General features: G+C 42.7%; 1 protein-coding gene across 3 annotated transcripts in view; it reads right to left on the bottom strand.

Annotated features, from left to right (window-relative positions):
- Nucleotides 1–20,072, bottom strand: part of rif1 (replication timing regulatory factor 1) — a 36,096-nt gene that overhangs the window by 2,170 nt on the left and 13,854 nt on the right. For 2 of the 3 annotated variants that reach the window (XM_079661660.1, XM_079661659.1), the window contains exons 13-32: nt 19,782–19,961; nt 18,721–18,831; nt 18,469–18,531; nt 16,619–16,722; nt 15,955–16,041; nt 15,783–15,856; nt 14,507–14,687; nt 13,741–13,848; nt 12,570–12,719; nt 10,727–10,826; nt 10,361–10,644; nt 8,610–8,812; nt 7,355–7,445; nt 7,122–7,250; nt 5,160–5,302; nt 4,977–5,066; nt 4,835–4,892; nt 499–3,768; nt 288–416; nt 109–195 (exon numbers count right to left, since the gene is read on the bottom strand). In XM_079661660.1, coding sequence (XP_079517786.1) covers nt 109–195; nt 288–416; nt 499–3,768; nt 4,835–4,892; nt 4,977–5,066; nt 5,160–5,302; nt 7,122–7,250; nt 7,355–7,445; nt 8,610–8,812; nt 10,361–10,644; nt 10,727–10,826; nt 12,570–12,719; nt 13,741–13,848; nt 14,507–14,687; nt 15,783–15,856; nt 15,955–16,041; nt 16,619–16,722; nt 18,469–18,531; nt 18,721–18,831; nt 19,782–19,961 — 5,642 coding nt within the window. The remainder of the gene's footprint in view (nt 1–108; nt 196–287; nt 417–498; nt 3,769–4,834; nt 4,893–4,976; nt 5,067–5,159; nt 5,303–7,121; nt 7,251–7,354; nt 7,446–8,609; nt 8,813–10,360; nt 10,645–10,726; nt 10,827–12,569; nt 12,720–13,740; nt 13,849–14,506; nt 14,688–15,782; nt 15,857–15,954; nt 16,042–16,618; nt 16,723–18,468; nt 18,532–18,720; nt 18,832–19,781; nt 19,962–20,072) is intronic. The other variant, XM_079661661.1, reaches the window with a different exon arrangement.

The raw sequence follows: 20,072 nt of genomic DNA on the forward strand, positions 1-20,072 counted from the left end.
TGTTTTGGATATCACAAAATCCACCTTTTAGAGCCGGATATTTCTCTTACAAGTTGGTGTAAGTCAAATTATAGCTACAAGTAAGTAAAGTTTTTGTTTACAGCATACCAGGCATTTCTTGGAGCTCTTGTAGCCTGGACTGTGCAGATTTCTGGGACTCAGGAACAGCAGGCCCTTTGTTGGAGTCGTGACATACTAGAATAAAGAGAAGGAGGGTTGTTGGATTGAAGTTTGGTTCATGTGGTACACAAATAAAAGGCGAAGTAAAACAAACGCGTCATTAATACCTTTGGCTGAGGGATACAGCTGCCTTTGTTTCTTCTCGGGGAGCTGGTTCTGAGCGCAGGGCTGCGACGATCAATGTCGTCCGCAATTTCCTGATGATGGATCGGATTAGCAAAAGACACACGCCTCGACTGCAAATGGGAAATAAAAAAAAGTTACTTTCACTGACTGAATTTTCCATTTTCAAAATTTCACCAGCGTGTTGTCACTTACTTTGATAATGGGTGAGGGAGTCTCATCCTCGAGCGGTCTCTTCAGACCCTTCTTAAGGATACTTGTGGATGGGGAGGCTGTAGGAGACCAGGTTCCTCTGGTCCTGCTGCTGGGGCTTTGGCCGAGATCTGCCGCCATTAATGCCTCCAGGTCCTTCTGCTTCGCTGGAGAAACTTGAGCCAGAGCAGCATCCAAATTTGCGACAACATCGTTCAAACTGTGGAGGGCTCGAGATTCCTCTTCGTACTGACGCTCTAAAATGGCGCTTTCTGCACTGGTGTACTCTGTGTGCTGGTATGTTGATTCGCCTTCTTTGCTGGAGGCGGACTGTTCTCCATCGATTACATTTTGACACCTGGTGGAGACTTGTTCACCGAAAGTAGTGTCACAGTCTTCAGCTTCTTCCTCCGCTGGAACGACATCCAGATCCTCGGCTGCAACGAACTCCGGTTCCTCGGCTGCAACGACACCCGGTTCCTCGGCTGAAACGACACCCGGTTCCTCGGCTGAAACGACACCCGGTTCCTCGGCTGAAACGACACCCGGTTCCTCGGCTGCAACGACAGCCGGTTCCTCGGCTGAAACGACACCCGGTTCCTCGGCTGAAACGACACCCGGTTCCTCGGCTGAAACGACACCCGGTTCCTCGGCTGAAACGACACCCGGTTCCTCGGCTGAAACGACACCCGGTTCCTCGGCTGAAACGACACCCGGTTCCTCGGCTGAAACGACACCCGGTTCCTCGGCTGAAACGACACCCGGTTCCTCGGCTGAAACGACACCCGGTTCCTCGGCTGGACCTGGAGGTTCTTGGTCCATTGAATCTGAATCATCCTCTTGTTTCTCTGCAACTTCCTCACTAGGCTCAGCAGCTTTCTCCTCTGAAGACTCGGAGACCTGGCGTTGTTCTATGAACTCATCAGAGGGCTCCACTGTGTCCTCAACAGAAGGGTCACATGGAAACTCTTCTTGATTCTGTTCAGTACTGATTCCAGCTGATTCAGGCATATCAGCAGAGGGCAAGTCTCCAGTGTCCCCTTCCTGTGAAGAGGCCATCTCAGTAACTTGAGTTTGCTCCTTGCGAGGTGAAGCGGTGAGCGATTGGCCCTCCTTTGTGTTGTCAACAGCATCAACCTCCATCTGTGATTCTGCGTCACCTTGCTCCTCAGTATTTATCTGGAGCGATTCAGAATTCTGCGATTTCTCTAAATCCTCCAAGTCTGCTTTAGCTTCTACACTTTGTAATTCTGCCTTTTGAGAAGCATCAGAATCACCTTCTACCATGTTGTTAGTAATTTGGCTTTCTTTAGATTCAACGGTGAGAGGACTTGGAAGAGACAGTCGAGATGTCCTTCCCCTCTTTTTGGGCATTGGGGCATCTTCTTTGGCCTCTTGGCTTTCAGACTCTGTACTGGCGACTGGTAACACTTCAAAAGTTCTACGTAGGTATTTGCGTCCAAGGCCTTGGGAGGACTTGGCGGTATCTAAAGACTGAGAACTTTCTGGGGTTGGGATAGGACTCGACTTTGAGGGATCCTCTTGTACTTTTCTGGGCCTACCTCTCTTTTTGGATTCCGGCTGACTGTCAGCTGTCAGTGAAGCCTGAGAATTAGACCTGCTCCGCCTTTCTAATGAATCCTTATTCTCACTTTTACTTTCAGACCCCGTTGCTTCAGATGATGCCTTGCTTCTTCCGGATCTGCGCCGAGACTGGCTTTCAGAAGATGAGGGGGTGATCACTTGAGAGTCTCCTTGACTAAGGTCATCATCTGTGGCTTCCCTTGTCTTAAGTTGGTCTTTAACCTCCGATTCATTCACCGACTTCTCTGTCGTGCTTGTTGTATCTCCGGACTCGTCATTAGTTGAAGGAGAAGCGACTATCTGAGAATCTTTCTTTTCATTGTTGGGCTCGGACTCTTGGGATTGGCCCTGAATTTGAGGAGAAGCGAAGTCTTTTTCTAGCTTTTCACCATCTTGTACAGTCTGAGAATCAATGTCATTGTTGGTCTGTTCTTCAATCTCCATCTCTTGGGGTATGGCACTAGTTTGAGAGGAAGGTGTGATTATTTGAGAATCTTTCTTTGGCTTTTCCTCATCGGCCTGTTCTACAACGTCAGACGAATCCTTTTTCTCCATCGATGCTTTGCTCCTCCGCCTTTGCTTACCCTGTGACTGACTTTCGTTATCAGCCAGCAAATCAGTTTGGCTGGAGTCTCTGGTGCTTCGCCTTTTGGGTTCAGGTTCTTCAAGGAAGTTCTCCGAATTGTTGAACAGTTTCATCTTCTGCTTTGCTTTTCTCTTAGAGTTGGTTAGGTTCGACTCACTCTTGTCCCTCTGAGCCCTCGTTCGTAATCTGCCATTGTCCTCCTCAGCAGCCTGTGTACTTCTTGTCTTTGGCCTGCTCGACTTTGAAGAATCACTTTTAGGTTCCTCTCCAGAACGTCGCCTTTTCAACAGCGTGTTTTTATCTTCATGTTTCTCAGGGCTCTCTCCAGGCAGCAGAGGTCTGACTCTGAAGCGCCCAGAACGTCTTTGTTCGCTTTGAGAAGTCTCAGACAGAGAAGAACGAGAATCATCTAGAGCTGCATCAGATTCCTCTTCCTGGCTTGAGGGTTTTGTTTCCTCTGATGCCGAGGTACTTGCTTTGTCCTCCCCTTCAGTCTGGGTATCGGGGATAACTTCTTCGTCCTCTGTTGGGTTGCTGGCCAGTCTCAAAGTCAGCTTTACTGGCTCAGTTCTTTTTCTAGAGTCTTTTGGTCTTACAGGGGACTCAAAAGCGTCAGTCACAGGACTCGCCGATTTAACTTTCCCTGTCTGAGAGGACTGGGAACCTTGGGGCTCAGGACTAGTGGATGTCTGTGAAACCTGAGAGGACGAATTTTTGCTGGCGTTGGAGCGTTCTTGGCTATCGGAGGTCTTTATTAGGGGACCTGTGAAAGTACTGCTGGGACTACCAGCTTTCCCCTCAGCATACTTCTCCAGAGTGATGAAGGACTGACGGCGACTGTTTTGTTTCTGAGGAGTCCCAGAGACCAAATCTGAAGAACCAGAGATGTCAGGACTTGGGCCTTCTTTAGACTGCATTTCCAAGTCTTCTGCTCTATCACTAATGGTATCGTCCTCCATAGAAACATCTCTGGACTCAGGAATCATATCTTCCTGAATATGGTTTTCAGGCATAGCATCTAACGCTTTCGGACTGGCATAGTCTTGAGTGTCTTTGGTTAGAACTTCATGGTCTTCCTCTGTTTCAACATCTTCCTGAGGAACCTGGAAGAAACCAAGAATGAATAAATATGTGTGGAAAGGACAAAATAAAAGTTTTTCTAACGGCTCCTACACACGGCGGCTTGCGTTGTCGCTTGCCGGCGGGGGGGGCTGAAACTCGACCAACAACCAATCAAATGAATCTCCCGCCCCAGACACACAAGCACGCCGTTTGATTGGCTAGAGCTTGCACTGGCATATGATTCGATTGGCTGACGCCTCCGTCGAGGCGGCAAAAGTAGAACATTGCTCTACTTTTGCATCGAGCACCACGAGAGAAGCTACGCTTTGCTCCCACAATGCAGTTCGGCGAATCGTGACGTCACCCCATTCAAAGTGAATGGGCAGAAGCGTTGTAGCGGCAACGCACGCCGCCGTGTGTAGGGGCTTAAGTGTAAAAAAATGCAAACTTGTGGTAGTTCTAGTCCCAAATGACAGCCAAGTCATAATAGGCATTTCCTGTTGAAGCTTTTAAGTGCTTCAATAACTGTCTGTTATTAAAAAAAAAGAAGAATATTCTGCGTGTTGAAAAAACTCTCCATACATTTTAAGATGGTGTACCATTTAAATGTTTTTTTCAGAACATATGGGAGATAATCTGATGCAATTTCACAATACCCCCATTTGATTATAATGCCTCCTGGAGAGGAGACTCTTGAACAGCACATTATGAAAAGATTAAACATCTGGCCCGGAAAAGCTTGAGATCCCCCAGGAAGAGTTGGAGGGCCTGTTAGGAAACCCGATCAGAAACTGTTGCACGAATGACCCCGATTCCTGCTTTTTAAAATGTATTTTGCCTTGTTGGTCAGCAGTCTTCCTGGATATTTATAATTTGTGAGCTGGTATATGCACAATCCTGCTACTTGTTGGAGCTCCAATTATTTATGTAGTAGCAGTGTTACTAATTAATGGGAAAATCTCCAACTTGAAACAAAAAAAACCTACAATTTCTCAAATAAATAAGAGCTGTGTTTTAGCTGCAAGTACCAAGAAACAAGTTTTTGTTTTATTCATTCTGACTTTAGCAGACCCCTGTGGAGTCTTTCCTGTCAGTGTTTTTCCTTACCTTGCCAGTAGCCTCCTCATCTGTAACCTTGTGAGCTTGTTCAGATGCCAGTTTGTCCCTGTGGGGGGGAAATGTTTTAGTTTATGAATGCTGTGTTTTTATTAGAGAGCAGGGATTTATCTTGATTACACTCAGAACTTACGAAGAGTCCTCTTGGCTCTGGGTGTACTGGGTGAACACCGTCGTATCCAGAGACGCATCAAGGTTGTTGTACATGGCAGGGATGTCGACCCTGTGAGCCAAAGAAAACATTAGATTTACACGAGGCTGACAACATGGACGCCACTGATTGACTCATGTAAACAAACAAGAGGAGGAAACTGACCTTTTTGTCCTTTTCACCTCCTTCTGGTGCTCAGTCAGCACTCGCTCCTTGGTCTCAGGAGGAATAAAGACGAAGTCGATGGAGGCCTCTTCGTCCAAAACTCCTCTGCGGGGGGGCTTCGGGGAGCCAAAGTCAAGCTTTGTCTTTTGTAGAGAAAACAATGGAAAGTTGTGCAATGGTGAGATAGTTAGAAAGAAAGTTGAATATACTGTGTAGTCAATGTAAACTTGTCCTCACATTAGGGCTGTAGCCGAATATTCGTTCGTTGGCCAACTATTCGGGTTTCAATTTCATTATTCGGATATTCGTTTTTTTTTTCTTTTTCAAAAAGATATTTCTTTTGTAAATGTATGCTATTAATAATGGCGAATTACCATATTCTTATACTATATTTATACTTTTGAATTGCACTGTTAAAATGCGGAAATATATACAATCTCAGCCTGTGCTCCTGACATCGCGTTCACACAGTCACGAACGCAAACGGCACGCTTCACCTCGCTTCACCCACAAAATGCCGAAGACTTCAGCTGTGTGGGACCATTTTAAATTGGACGACGGTAAGAAGAAGGCAGTGTGCCAAATATGCGATAAGAAACTGGCCTACCACGGTGGCACAACAACTCTGAAAAGTCACCTGGATGCTGTGAGTAGTAGCCTAGCTTAGCTTAGCTGTTGTCAAGTTGCCATGATGAAGCTGCTTTATCCGCCGTTTAAACAGTAACGTTACACATGATAAAAACGTGCACTTACTTTGCTTGGAAAATAGTTGCAAGCAAGCAACCAAATTGTTTTTTTATATTAGTTTTTTAATTGTATCAGAATAGTGAAAATAATGGGAGTAATGTGGGAACATCTGGGGCTAAGGCAATTATTGGCATACAGTTGAGTAGCTCAGCCTAATAATAACTTGTGTCCATAGGTGCATCCCAGCCATCAACATCCTCAACAATACAGCAGACCCTAATGTTTGTGAGTACTGAGACAATAAATAAATATAAATCGTAATAGTATGCTCTTTCTGCGCTTCTGCTTAACAGCATGTTGTCAGGTGTCTCGGATTCGGAGCGTGTTATGAAACCTTTTGATTTTTTTTTTATAAAAATACAAATCTCTCCGCACTGAATATTCTCTACTGATTACTACCGAATATCCGGAGCCCGAAAAATGGTATTCGGGACAGCCCTACCTCACATGGTAACAAAGTGCTTTCCATTTTTAAATGAACAGGAGATTTCTTATCTTACTCAAACATCTTTTGCAGCACTACATTTGAAAGAATATCATTGCCAGTAATAAAAAGATGACAAAGCAACTGGTAAAGAAATATATAAGTAAGTATGAGCCAACACATGCATTATACACAATCATATCCATATATGGATTTCAATGACTACTTGTTTTGCGATGTTGTATTTTAGTGTTGCCTCTGTGTTTAGTGTCCTGTCTGTAACTTGTGACAGGTCTCTTGAAAATGAGACCTTGTGTCTCAATGAGATTTTACACCTGTATAAATAAAGGCTAAATAAATAAAAAAATATCATGGTGAAAATATTTTACATTTTGTGTGCCAATAGCCTTTTGCCTTGCATGTGAACAGCTTTTTCTTATTATCAAGTGATCAAATGTTTCAATCAGGCTTCAAATATATAATATGAGAAACACCTGAGATGAGACATTCATTAATTTGTCTAAATATGTACACATGTTTATCCGTATGCATGCATGTCGGTTTATGTACACACTTTGCTCTTTCTTATAGTCTCACTAAAACCAATCGTGTCAGTTTCTGAAACTTTCAGGTCTCCAAATATGTGTGGACTTTCCAGTCATTATAAATCATGTTAAGTATTTAAATTGCAATCCTGTGGTTTTTAAACAGCATCGGTTTTTTCTGACGATGTTTAGATGAATATTTAGTGTTTCCCTCAGGATGAATAAAAGCTGGTCTGGTGAACTTACAGAAACGGGTTTGGAGGTTTTCGGTGAGCTCCTGTTCTGGAGCTCAGCAGCCTTCAGCAGAGAGTCTCTCTTCCCCACAGAAGACACCTGGATGCCACTGAGTTTCGTCTCCAACTGGGAACTCTCACTCTGAGGAAACACACAAGATCAGCCTCACAGAACAGCAATGACAACAACAAACAGTGGCTAAAAATAAATAAATAAAAGAACACTAAAAAGTTAAAGCAACTTACTGAATACTGTCCACTGAGATCGGCAACATCGACCACCTCGAAGCCAGGGAGGATGATCGGGGTCTTCTGCTTCACCTGGCTCAATATTGGTCTGTATAAAGAATATGGAAACATGGATAAGACTGACGTAGTTACACCTAAATATGTTTATTTCTTTCTAATGTTTGAGAGGTCATGAAACAAATAATTTTCCTTTGTTGCAATGCTATTTGTATGTTAAAAGTAAAAATTTAAAAAAAGTAATCAATGATGGGTTTTGTTTATTTCCCTTTGTTTTGTTTCTAATTATTAATAAATACTCATGTCTGTATTATTTTGGTGCGATTGTCAATTGTACTTGTTTTGGTTTTTTTGAGATAGATAAAAGATTTTTTTTAAAAGCTGGGTTTTATTTATCACATGACGCAGGTAAGGAGAGCTGACTATTGAGTAGATGGCAGACAATTTAATGTTAAAGGTCCCATTTCATGGCCATTTCCACTGATCATAATTCCATTGTTGAGGTCTACTAGAATAGATTTATATTGTGCAATTTTCCAAAATCACTGTAAACTACGTGTATTCACTGAATTTCACTCTCTGCCTTTAACGGCTCGTTGTAGCTCCAGTAGCTCCAGCCCCTACCCTCCCTGTGAGCACAGTGTGCTCTGATTGGTCGTGACGTTGTGAATCGCGCTGAGCTCCGTGGAGGTGTGATTTCCTTGTTTAGTGACAGCGAAACACAGCCAAACTCACCCTGAGCACACACAAAGTCACAGCCGAAGTAAAAACAATAAGTGTGGCATGATATTGAGTAAGAAAAAGGTTGATAAACGCTGTGAGAATGGGTCTGCAGAGAGAATTTCACCGTGATCCCAACTGTCTGTTATCAGCCTGCAGCCAGAGAGGAGAGATCAGCAGAGCTGCCTGCACTGAGTGTGTGTGAGGAAGTCCGTGGATTGGTCAATTTGGACCAATCAGCGGGGGCTTAACGTAACGGCTCCGCGGACGTAACGGCTCCACAGATTGGTCCATTTGGTTCCGGGTACGGTTGACATGACATGGGACCTTTAAGTGAAAAGTAAAGTGCCTATTTGGCAAAATGTGGCATTCAAATCAAATGGTAATCGGCAACCTGAGGATAATCTACTTCATCTGTAAACTTTGCCGGATGAAACGAGACGACAAACATGTGCATCTTGTTTAGTAAACTATCCGGTCTACAATGTGTGGCATCCCTACTTTGCAGCATTAAAGACGAGCTGAAGACGTTCACCTGATCTCCTCGGGGTAGGTGAGGCCGAGTGAGTTTCCAAAGCTGGAGTTCCAGAAGTGAGCGACGGCGGTGCGGAGCTGCTTGTTCTTGTGAGGAAACATCACACACAGCAGAGGAGAGACAAGAGCCAGGAGTTCATCGTTGTACGCCAGCGTGGAGCGGGTCTGCAGGCAGCCGAGCACTTCGCTGAGGAGCTTCTCCAACTGAGAGAGGAAGGCACACGTTAGTGGATTGAGATCACTTGAGATTCCCTTCACATCCAACAGCACTCCAAGTTAGATGAACAGTTTCTTTAACAAGGGGTCACAACATGTTTAAGGTCTCAAATCCTAAAGCATTAAACGGGAGAATATGAAAAACTAAATGTATAGAAGTCAAATCAATAATAACACTGAGAACGTGAGATGACGTTTTTTAAGATGGAACGGATTACTTTTGCTTTGAGAACAGGGAATCTTTTGGGGAAGATGGATGAAGTATGTTCCACCAGTACGACCATCATTTGACTGAGGTGGATTTTTGACTTTAATTATAACTTTTCTATAGAGAGGCGAAGTCCCTCCCTTTCCGGGGGAGCTCCATGGGACCTTATTTCAGAAAAAGTATGTATTGAAGTCAATGGAGAGAGAAAGATTATCTTTCGATCCCGTTTGAATTGTGCAACGAATTACACATATGATTTGTCAATTTAAAAGATAATTTTGCAAGTCAAAAAAATTATAATGTGTAGTGAAACTGTGAAGTAACATTTGTTTGTGTGAAACCACTCAATGAACTACATCTCCCATCTCGCACCACACACCAAGACGGCCGTCACGTTGGCACATTTCAATTCTTTCTCTCAGAATGAGGCGGAAAGTATTAAAAGAGGTGAAAATCACTCCAAGTCTGGGCATGTTGAGAGCTGTACATGCACACAAGGGGAGTTAGTCGGTTCCGTAAGAGCCAGCATGCGGGACCGGGATTCTGGGATTTGTAGTCTTTCTAGTTGCGTATATTTCATAGTCTTATATTTCAAAAGTTTTACGACAAATTTTGATTGACAAACATCATATGTGTAATTTGTGGCTGAATTCAAACGGGATCAAAAGATAATCTTTCTCTCTCCATTGACTTCAATACATACTTTTTCCGAAATAAGGTCCCATGGTGGTCACCGGAAGGGGAGGGACTTTGTCTCTCTATTTAGAATCCTTGAGGTTCAGCCCCGTAACCATGTTAATCAACATCCATAACATTCATCTGGCTGCTACTTAGAAATGAGTTATCTAATATATCATATTCCAATAACTTGTATATCGACTCTTATTGCACCATTTCACTTTTTGTACTATTATTCTTTTTGCATTTACTTGCACTATTTTTTTTCAGTTTTATTGTGTTTCACTGTGACCTAAGATTTTCATCGTCATAACTACACTGTAGCTATGTTCGTATGACCAATGAAAGACTTGAACCTTAATGTTCACACTTTATTTTACAGCAGGTTTGAAAGTCAGTGAGTCCTGCCTCTCTATTGTCCGCATATTATATTTAATACATCGATGTGTGCTTTTATTATGAACTACGGAAGGCTAAAAGAGAATATTCAAATATATTCTCAAGGATTGTATAGACTTGAAAAATGAATCAAAAGAGAATTTCCCCACCAAAAAAATAGGCAGACACCTATCATGCTATTTTAAAGACACTTTGGATAAAAGCAGCTGCTAAATGTAATTACAACTGTCTCCATATGTCAAAGAACCAACCTTTGCCTGCAGCTGAGAGGAGAATTTGGGCGGCTCACTGGCTGCTTGTTTGCAGAACAGAGTGAGAGGAGGAACCAGAGAGTTCAGAGCTTCTGTGACGGTGTTGGGGAGACTGAAGTTTGTGAAGAGAGCCGACATGACGGAGGCCAGAGCGAGTCCTGTGGCGTCAGAGGAATCTCCCTCCAGAAAAACCTCCAGACAGCGGACCAGCAGGGACTGGAAGGTGGACAGATTCCCCAAAACCTTGTTCCTCTTTTTCATCCAGTTCACAGGAGTGTGAGGAGCTGCGAGAAACAAGCGTGAACACAAGTTCAATTATGGATCTAATGAAAGTGTGAAGACTTGGACAAGGTTAGGTTCTCTTACACTTTAGCTTTTGCTGAAACTGAGGAGAGTACGGCGAGAAGTCCACACACTCCACCATGACCTGGAGGATACTGGACACCGCATTCAATGTGGAAGGAACCTGGAGGATCACAGCAGGAATATGTTATAGTATGTCGTTTGCAAAACACATTCAACCCTCCCATCGTCTTCGTTTCCCCCCCCCCCTTACTTTGGTGTTCAAGGTCAAATTTGACCGGTCCTGTTTTAACTGCTATTACATTAACACAAAAACCATGAATCATCAACACATGTCATTTAACACACTTTCAAACTGTAAATATTGTATCAGACTACTGGTATACATGAAACACTGCAGTAAATATACAAAGAATAGACACTGAACAGTATTGCATGTGCCAGGTGTGATCCATGTGGGGGGGATGGACACATAAGAGCGGGAATTGTGTCATATTGGTGGGTGGGGGTGTGTGTGTGTGTGTGTGTGTGTGTTTTATCTGATCCCGATGGTTACCAATTCCTTTTCCTTATGGGGTCAGTTTTGCCCGGGAACACCATGGGTGTTACAAAGTTGACTAAATCATCCAAAATTCATTGAAAGAGGTGATCAGCAATTGTATATGTTCAAATGTGTACTGTGAAGGATATCTTAAAGCCTTAATGCAGTCGAATGTAAAACAAAAAAGTTATGATTGATGAAAGTAGTAAATCGGTCAGATTTGACCCGAAGACAACAGGAGGGTTAAACACATGTTTTCACCACTTTTAATGATCTTCCAAGTCAATTTTCGTTTCAGTGTGTGTTTTGATTAATTTAATATTTAACAAATCCTACATATACAGGAATAGATAACATGTATGGGAACAGCTGTCCAAAAGATTGCACAGCAGCAACCTCCAATTCTTAAATGTTATCATTTTGATTAATATGAGAAGAATATTTCTCATTTAAAAGCAAATTTTGACAATCCCAAAATGTGAAAATCACACTATTAAAAACTGAGGGAAATTGATAGGATCGTTTTCGTGTCTCCTTGCAGCTACAATTCCCTTTTTTCTAGAGATGTCCCGATCCGATCACGTGATTTTCAAAAGATCGGAAGAAAAAAATCGGAGATCGGGATTTTTTTTTTTTTTTAGAAATACTTTTTTTAAATGTTGTTTTCAATGTTACAAAACAAAAATGACCATTTTCAAGTCTTAAAGTCATCCTGAGGCCTTAGTTTGGGTTTCAAATTACACATCATGTATGTGTTGCTTCTTTGGGGCTTGTTTTCATAGACCTGGTTGCTTATTTCTCTCAAATCTGGCAACAGAGTGGGCAGGGCGCAGTGTCTAATTGTAGCAGTAAGCTAACGAGTACTGATAAGCTTTGTTTTGATCCAATGCTGCACAACTGAACTGATCCAATGCTGCTGTGAAAAAAAGAAGCTATATCCATGTTGGATAGAATATCTAATTTAAATAAAAAAATAACCTTAAGGGACAACTTGAATGCTTTTTTTCCTCTTGATGCATTGCATAAAGATCGGATCGGGAAAAATCGGTATCGGCAAATTGTCAAAATCAAATGATCGGAAGCAAAAAAAGGTGATCGGGACATCCCTACTTTTTTCCCAGGTAGGGTGGGTACTCCATACTTCACTCAATGACCATATTTCTTGTTTGGATGCCAACATATAGCTGTGATTACTTGTATTTAGACTATTTCTATTATGTTCCGTTTTATTGTCTTGCACTAGTATCTGTGTTGCTCTGAGGGAGGAGCCTGTGACCTAAGATTTTAATTGTCATAACTACACTGTAGCTACGCACACATGGCAATCAAAGCCTTGAATCTCGTTGCCAGCTGTTTTCCTCTCACCATCAGGGCTTCTCTGTCCATCACAGCGCTCATCTTCACGCACAGCTCCTCGCAGCAGATGTTCTCCTCGGCCGTGACCACCAGCGCTGAGCAGCGAGCGAACACTTTGTACAGTTTGGACCACGAGGACAGCATCGACTTCTGAGCCGCCTGAACAAAACACACGAGAGAATCAGACACTGGTAAAAGTATAATAACTATAATTGTAATAAAGATTTGTAGAACACTTTTCATATACGCAGCTCAAAGTGCTTTAACAACAAGCACACGCCACAAACTAAGAAGAGATTAATTTCAGGTCAAACGTTTAACTTTTTTGTACACATGAAGCATTTAAACATAATATTACATTTCAAGGGACACAAGGAGGTAAAAGGCGTGATGATACAAATAAAATAAATAAAGTAAAAAGACAAAATGGATGTATATAATAAAATATATAAAATGTTAAAAGAATCAATAAATTATAAGAATAAAGATTTAAAAAGACCAACTTAAAAGAGATAAAACTATAACCTAAATAATATTAACAAAAACCTATAAAAATAAATAAAACAATATCAAATAAATAAATAGTAAAGATGCCATGGAGATACCAAACCTATAAGCTTTATAATTGATTTTAAAATCAATTCTTAAAAGACACTGGGAGCCAATGCAGTGCAGCTAAAACAGGATTAATGTGTTCTCTCTTTCTGGTGGATGAACAGAATTTGGAGAAGGACCTCATCGTCTTTTAAAGGACACACAGAGGGTGTTTCTCAATATCGAGGAAGGATGCTCCAGAGCCACTATTTCAAGGATGCTACGTCATGGAGTGCCACCGAAGGACTGTTCCAATGTCCAGCATACTTGGAATTCTACCGAGGCCGGCGTCCTTCGTTGCGGGAAATTTCGAGGCTGCATGTGTGTAGACTCCGGTCTTAAAATCCCCACAATGCTTTGCGCAAAGATCAATTTCCAAATCTTTGGTGGAAATTGCGCTGCATATGACGCACACCTGTTAGCCTGTTCAACCATTCTTTGTTTTTCCAAGGCTAGGAAGGATTCTTGCCTGGCTTCTGAAGGACCTGACTCGGAGGGACTTGTCCTTCCAAGGAAGCGTCCTCGACATTGAGAAACACCCAGTGGCTTAAAGATTGACCTTAATGCAGTAGAGATATAAACGGACCTGCTGTAGTGGAGTGCCGCGCAGCAGGTGTGTGACGGGGAACAGCAGCGCAGAGTGCACGGCGCTGAAGTTGTGCTCCAGAGCGTCTCCTTGGTTGACTTCATTCGACTGTAGAAAAAGAGATTGATAGAAAACGTAAAGTTCATTTACCGCTCTGTTGGCAGACTACGGAGGAAACGCTTCACTTTAACAGAAACACAGCTTCTCCAATCATCACAAATACACGATCAGGTTTGTAAGTTTAATCATCACCGACCAGAGCCTGTATTCTGGTAAAAGATGTTTATTATTAGGTTATAGTTTTTCATTTTGTTAAACCATTTGTACTGGAATAAAAAAAAAACAGTTCGCAAAAATAATCAAAAACTCAGAAAAAGCTTTAAAACTGAGTATAAATAAATACTAATACTGTGAGAGTTCCTGTTTTTGTTTGCACTGCACAAAGAGGTACTTATTTGAAGCAGGGTCAGGTGGGTTTATTTGTTTGGATATGTTAACACTGTAATCCCAACCACCCCATGCAAGGCAAATAAATCACCACTAACTTCTGTCATTACTTGGGGGGTTAGTCGTTGCACAAGAGTCATAACCCCCACGCTGATAAATATATCAAAACACTTTTATTGACAATAATGCAAAAACAATTGGCTTGAACAGGACAAAAAATCCACACACAGATGTGTCCTCCTTTGCATTCGACACAGTTGAGCTAACTCTTAACATTTGAGTTTTCTAATAAAGCCACGAAATGAAAGTGTCCGCCCACCTGTGTGATGGTGTCTGTGAGCGGGCTGACCACCAGGCTCCACATCCTCCACAGCTGCTCCTTGTTCTGCACGGAGGCAGCGCTGCGCCTCACGGCCCCCAGCACCGCCTCCCCAAACGCCAGAGGGGAGGTGGGGCCCGACAGCCCGCAGCCCACCAGCGTCTGGAGGCACTGGAAGAACCTGCAGACACAGAGAGCATATCAATCAATGTTTGTTTATATAGCCCAACATCACAAATGTTACATGGACTTCACAGTTTGTACAGAATATCAGTATGACAACACGACATCCTCTGTCCTTAGACCCTCTGTCCTTAGACCCTCTGTCCTTACCCTCACATCGTACAAGGAAACACTTCCAGAGAAAACCCACAGTTTAAAGGGGAACATGGGAGAAACCTCAGGGAGAGCAACAGAGGAGGGATCCCTCTCCCAGGACGGACAGACGTGCAATAGATGCCGTCAGCGTTTCCGCCAGGGGGCCGTCTTGCCGTCATTTGAGCTTGGGACGCCCTGAACACGAGCCGAGGGCGTCCAAAAATATTAGTAATTCGAGAGAAGATCGAGAGTTTGTATCGCTTGAAATTAAGAAAAGGAAAAAGGACATCCCTCTGTTGGAGAGGCAAAGGAGTCTGGTGGGATTCTTTTCGGAGTATTGAAGATCGTTTCCCCGACAACACGAGCGCGATTTGGACACGCTGAGCGGGGGGGGGGGGGTTTAGTGGAGCCATGTGTAAATCGAAGAGATAATACATTTACAACATAGCTAGACCAGATGTTTGGAAAAGCATGTGTGTGTGTAATAAGATAACGCTCCTTTAGGACGTATGCAACGCGTCACAGCCGCAGGTGACTAGTTATCAATGGAGGATGTGGAAGAATCGACAGCAAAGCATCTCATGTGTTCTCCGGCATTTATTCTGAGGACCACAAACACAGAATGTCCTCTAAACATCCACAACAATGCACACGTCACTGTGAGGGGAGGGCGGAAAAGACATACAGGAAGTAACCAAAGACGTGCAACGGGAAAGTGTTCCCACGGGAAACAAAAATATTAAATGAAACGATCTCATAGAAATAAAATTCACAACTTATTATAAATTCACAAGCTGATAATTATGTACACACAATTTTAACTCTGTTACACATACAGCAACATGAAGGGCGTGTAGCATAAGTCTACAATTAATACTTTAATTGAATTAAAACTAGAATGCGTTGATGTTTGAACACAGATTAATAAGACATGCATAATAATGAACATTAGACCCACCTCTCGTCCTCGATGTAGGCGGAGAGCATGCTGCTGTTGTAGAGGAGAAGCACGAGGAACAGAGCCGGCGTTCCCTGAGGATCAAACGTACATTTCAATAAAACATCTTATGAACATTTCCAATATAACAGCTTGTGAATATTTGCTGTACGGAGGAAGGAGAAGTACTCACATTCAGCACGTCCATCTTGCCGACCTGATACGATGCAGAGCCCAGAACTCTCTGAGGAATACCTTTCACTGTGGCCTCGAGGAGAATCTGATAAAAGACCCAACGGTTAAAACGGAGGAGATATATTTGGATTTAGCCACTTCAACAACTTCACCAACAGGACGTCAGGAATTAAAAAGATATTTGAGGCAGACAATAAATTAAAAAAACAGCCAGATTAGCAGGTTTAAGGTCAATGAAACAATAAATGAATTTCAAAAAAGGTATGAGTTAAAAAACTGTGAATAGGTGAAACGGTTTTAGATGAGATTTGTGGTTTTTCTAAGGAAAATAATGTTTGTTGATCTTAAAATAGAACTAAATAAAAAATTAAAAAAAGGTTTTAATGATTTGATGTTAAAACAAATAAAGTTAAAGTCCTGTTACGAATCATTAAAATAATACTACATGTTGGTAAAGTTCACAATTACACTTCTAAATTAATATACATTTAGAGGATTATTAAACGTCATGACTAAGTGCTAGCCCGTGTATGGGCCGCCTTTAAAGTCGTTTTGTCTGAATGAAACAAAAAAATATGACCTTTAAATGGAGGTGATATTTTTAAATGATTAATTACATTTATTCGATTTTACGTTTATTTCTTATTTTAAATCAGTCTCACCAGCACTTTGGCTGCCGGCAGAGCTTCTGAGTCGACGATGCTCTGCAGAGCCAGGAGCATCAGAGTCAGGACTTCCCCTCCGTGACGATCCTTCTTACTGCCTGCTGAACAACAACAACAACATTAAACTCAACAACAAAGCTCTTCTCCCATCTGCTTCAGAGAAAGACATGAGTCTAGTTTGAGAGGAGAGGGTCATCATTGGGGACGAACCCCTCAGAGTTTGTCTCTCTTCACCGCGGTCGAGACCACGAGGATCCGACCGCTCTGACTTAAACTGATGTAACGTGGGAGTGGGTCGGGGGGGAGAGGAGGACGCGGTCTCTGATCCTCCTCTCATGTGACAGCCCTGATCCAATCACAGTGCTCTATGTGGCGCTGCGAGGCGGGAACCACGACTTTAAGATCCACACACAGCTGAGCAGCAGCCACAACCACAATGTAGATGATTCTCTATCAGGACAATTTAATATAGCAGCAGCAAAATCACTTATTAATCAAATCAAAGTTCTTTTTTTATACAGCCCAATATTAAAAACAGGTTTGTCTCAGAGGGCTTTACGGATTAACAAACATAGATGACAGTGTTACTGCAAACAATGAAAAGACAGGATAAATAAAATAGAACGAGATAAGAATACAACGGAAAGAGAATAAAAACCATAACAAATACATAGTAGGACACACATAGGGTCTTTAGCCAACTCTTAAGTGTTATAAGACCCTACTTTTTAAAGCTGGCATCAAGTAACCAAAGTCTGTTATGGAAGCCCATAGGGGACTTTATTAAAAGGTGACATGTCATGCTTTTCCAGTTATTACCCGTCCCCTTGTGTGTTATGAAGGTTTTTCTGCATGTAAACGGTCTGCAGAGTCGAAACCCTCAAAGTACACCCTGTAGAGAGTAAAACTCTAACACAGAGAAGACCTCCCCAAAACGCCTCGTTGGATAAACGTCATCATGACGTCATCGCCATTTGATTCTAACTAAATGGGCCAATCCGTTGACCCGTTACATTACGTCCGTGGAGCCGTTACGTTAAGCCCCCGCTGATTGGTCCAAATCGACAAATCCACACACACTCAGTGCAGGCAGCTCTGCTGATTTCTGCTCCCTGCTGCAGGCTGATAACAGACAGTTGGGATCGTGCGAAATTCTCTCTGCAGACCCATTCTCACAGCGTTTATCAACCTATAAACCTTTTTCTTACTCAATATCAAGCCACACTTATTGTTTTTATTTCGGCTGTGACTTTGTGTGTGTTCAGGCTGTGTTTGGCTGTGTATCGCTAAACAAGGAAATCACGGGGGAGGGGGGGGGGGGGGAGCTGCAGCGAGCCGTTTCGTGGAGAAAGTGAATACTGCTGAATACACATACTTTACAGAGATGCTGTATGCGAAACCAATGTGAGTTTGGAAAATTGTACAGGATTTTTCTATTTTAGTATACCTCAACAATGGAATTATGATCAGTGGAAATGGCCATGTGACCTCTCCTTTAAAATAAAAATGTAATTCCTTAATAGCCCCATAATTTTCCACATGATTTAATTTTTTTAAATTACATTACATGTCACTTGTTAGACGCTTTTATTCAAAGCGACTTACATACTCAGTACTGCGCAATCCCCACAGGAGCAATTTGGGGAGAAGTGTCTCAGGGACACAACGACATGCTGACTGCAGTGGGGTTTGAACCTGTGCTCCGAACACCAACGCTCAACCCACTGCACCACGCGCCTCCAATGTTGATCGCATTTGGAAGATGAACACAAGAGCGTGGCACGCGTTGCTTTGATAATACTCTCCTCATTGCATATTAAAAAGGAATAAACCGTGAAAGCACTCACCGGACTCTATGGATAAGTTGACAAACCGGACGAGATTCGTCCATAAGACGGAGAGAAGAGAATCTGTGAGAAGAGATGAAAACATGACTTTGTTAAAAGCCGACACAACAACCAGGTTACAGAAGTGGGTGTGGTAGTTTAATTCAACCTGGACAACAATAAATAACATTATTCCAAATGATGACAGAAGGTGGAGAGGGTATTACTTTCTGTGGTGAATTTCCATCGACTCAGTAAAGCTGTGACACTTACCTGGAGCGTCTTTGCCGATGTTGATGAATCCGTCTCTGAGGTTGAAGGTGAGCACAGTGGCATGTTTAGTGAAAGAGGAAGAACCAGAGAGGAGAGGGTGCTTCAAGGGCTCTGAAGAAAAACCAAAAAACAGATTATTTTACATCCAAAAGATTGAACATAAGGGCAGTAAAAAGCATGCAGGATGAGTGACTTTCCACATGTTTCCATTTCACTATTGGGCAAATTATGATTTCAAACACAATCGTGTTCCTGAGACTCGATTTAAAATTTCAGTCGACTTTAAAGCTGTAGTTTGATCAATGGAAAAGTTAACCTTAAAATCTTTAATGGTAAACTAATGGCGCATTTCCACTACACGGCCTCGCTCGGTATGGCTAGGCCTCGTTAGGCCCGGCTCACTTTATGGCGCATTTCCATTACAGTTTAGGAACAGGGGTAGTAACTATAGTAACGCAGTGTAGGCGGAGCCGTGACGTCATCTTCAATGAGCACCCCAGAAAACGGCCCGCGACTTCATTTTATGTGGCCCCGCAAGAGCATGCAAAGAATATAATACGTTTATTATACGGTTACATGCCACTTTACAGAAGCAGGTTGCCCATAAACTACATGTCCCACAATGCATCTCGTTTTGTGACATGCGCACTGAAGAGACTTGCAATTATTTGCCCAGGACTTCTGCTTTCAGACGTAGTTAGTTATTACCCTATCCGATAAAAATCCATATCCATAGTTACAACCGGCCCTTTGAGTGCAACCATTATGCTAATGTGGCCTTTGATGAAATTGAGTTTGACACCCCTGCGCTAGCCGGTACTACGCTAAGTGGAAACGCAACCAAAAACTGGCCCCGCACGCTTAAAGCGAGCTCCGCGCTATAGTGGAAATGCGCCATGAGAGTAGGTAAACAAGCAGCCTGTACTGTAGCCCCCACCATGCTTATTGCCATTTTTCTGTAACTTTTTGATACTAAAAAATGGACGTCATTGTTCATTTGGCTGTTTTACCGACAAACTAAGACTGTAGCAGAAGTCTGAGTATTAGAGTGTGACTCTCACCGAGACTGAGGGTGAGTTTGTTCTTGGCCGCCGCAGCAGTAACCTCCGGTCCCAGGAAGTAGTGGAGCAGCATCTCCAGCCCGAGCAGCTGGATGGAGGGGAAGCTGCAGGAGACGTGGACGCTGGAGTTCAGATTCATCCGAGACGTGTTGGCCGAGCTGTTGAAGCCTGGAGTGCCGCCTGCAGAGGGAGGACAGAAAACATTATTCATTTAACAGGGATCGTGCACATTAATCAACATTTCTGTAAATGTGCCAAGAGGCTATTTTTCATCTGTCGTCCCTGGATAGA

This window comes from Notothenia rossii, assembly GCF_949606895.1.
Source record: "Notothenia rossii genome assembly, chromosome: 2".
NCBI lineage: Eukaryota > Metazoa > Chordata > Actinopteri > Perciformes > Nototheniidae > Notothenia > Notothenia rossii.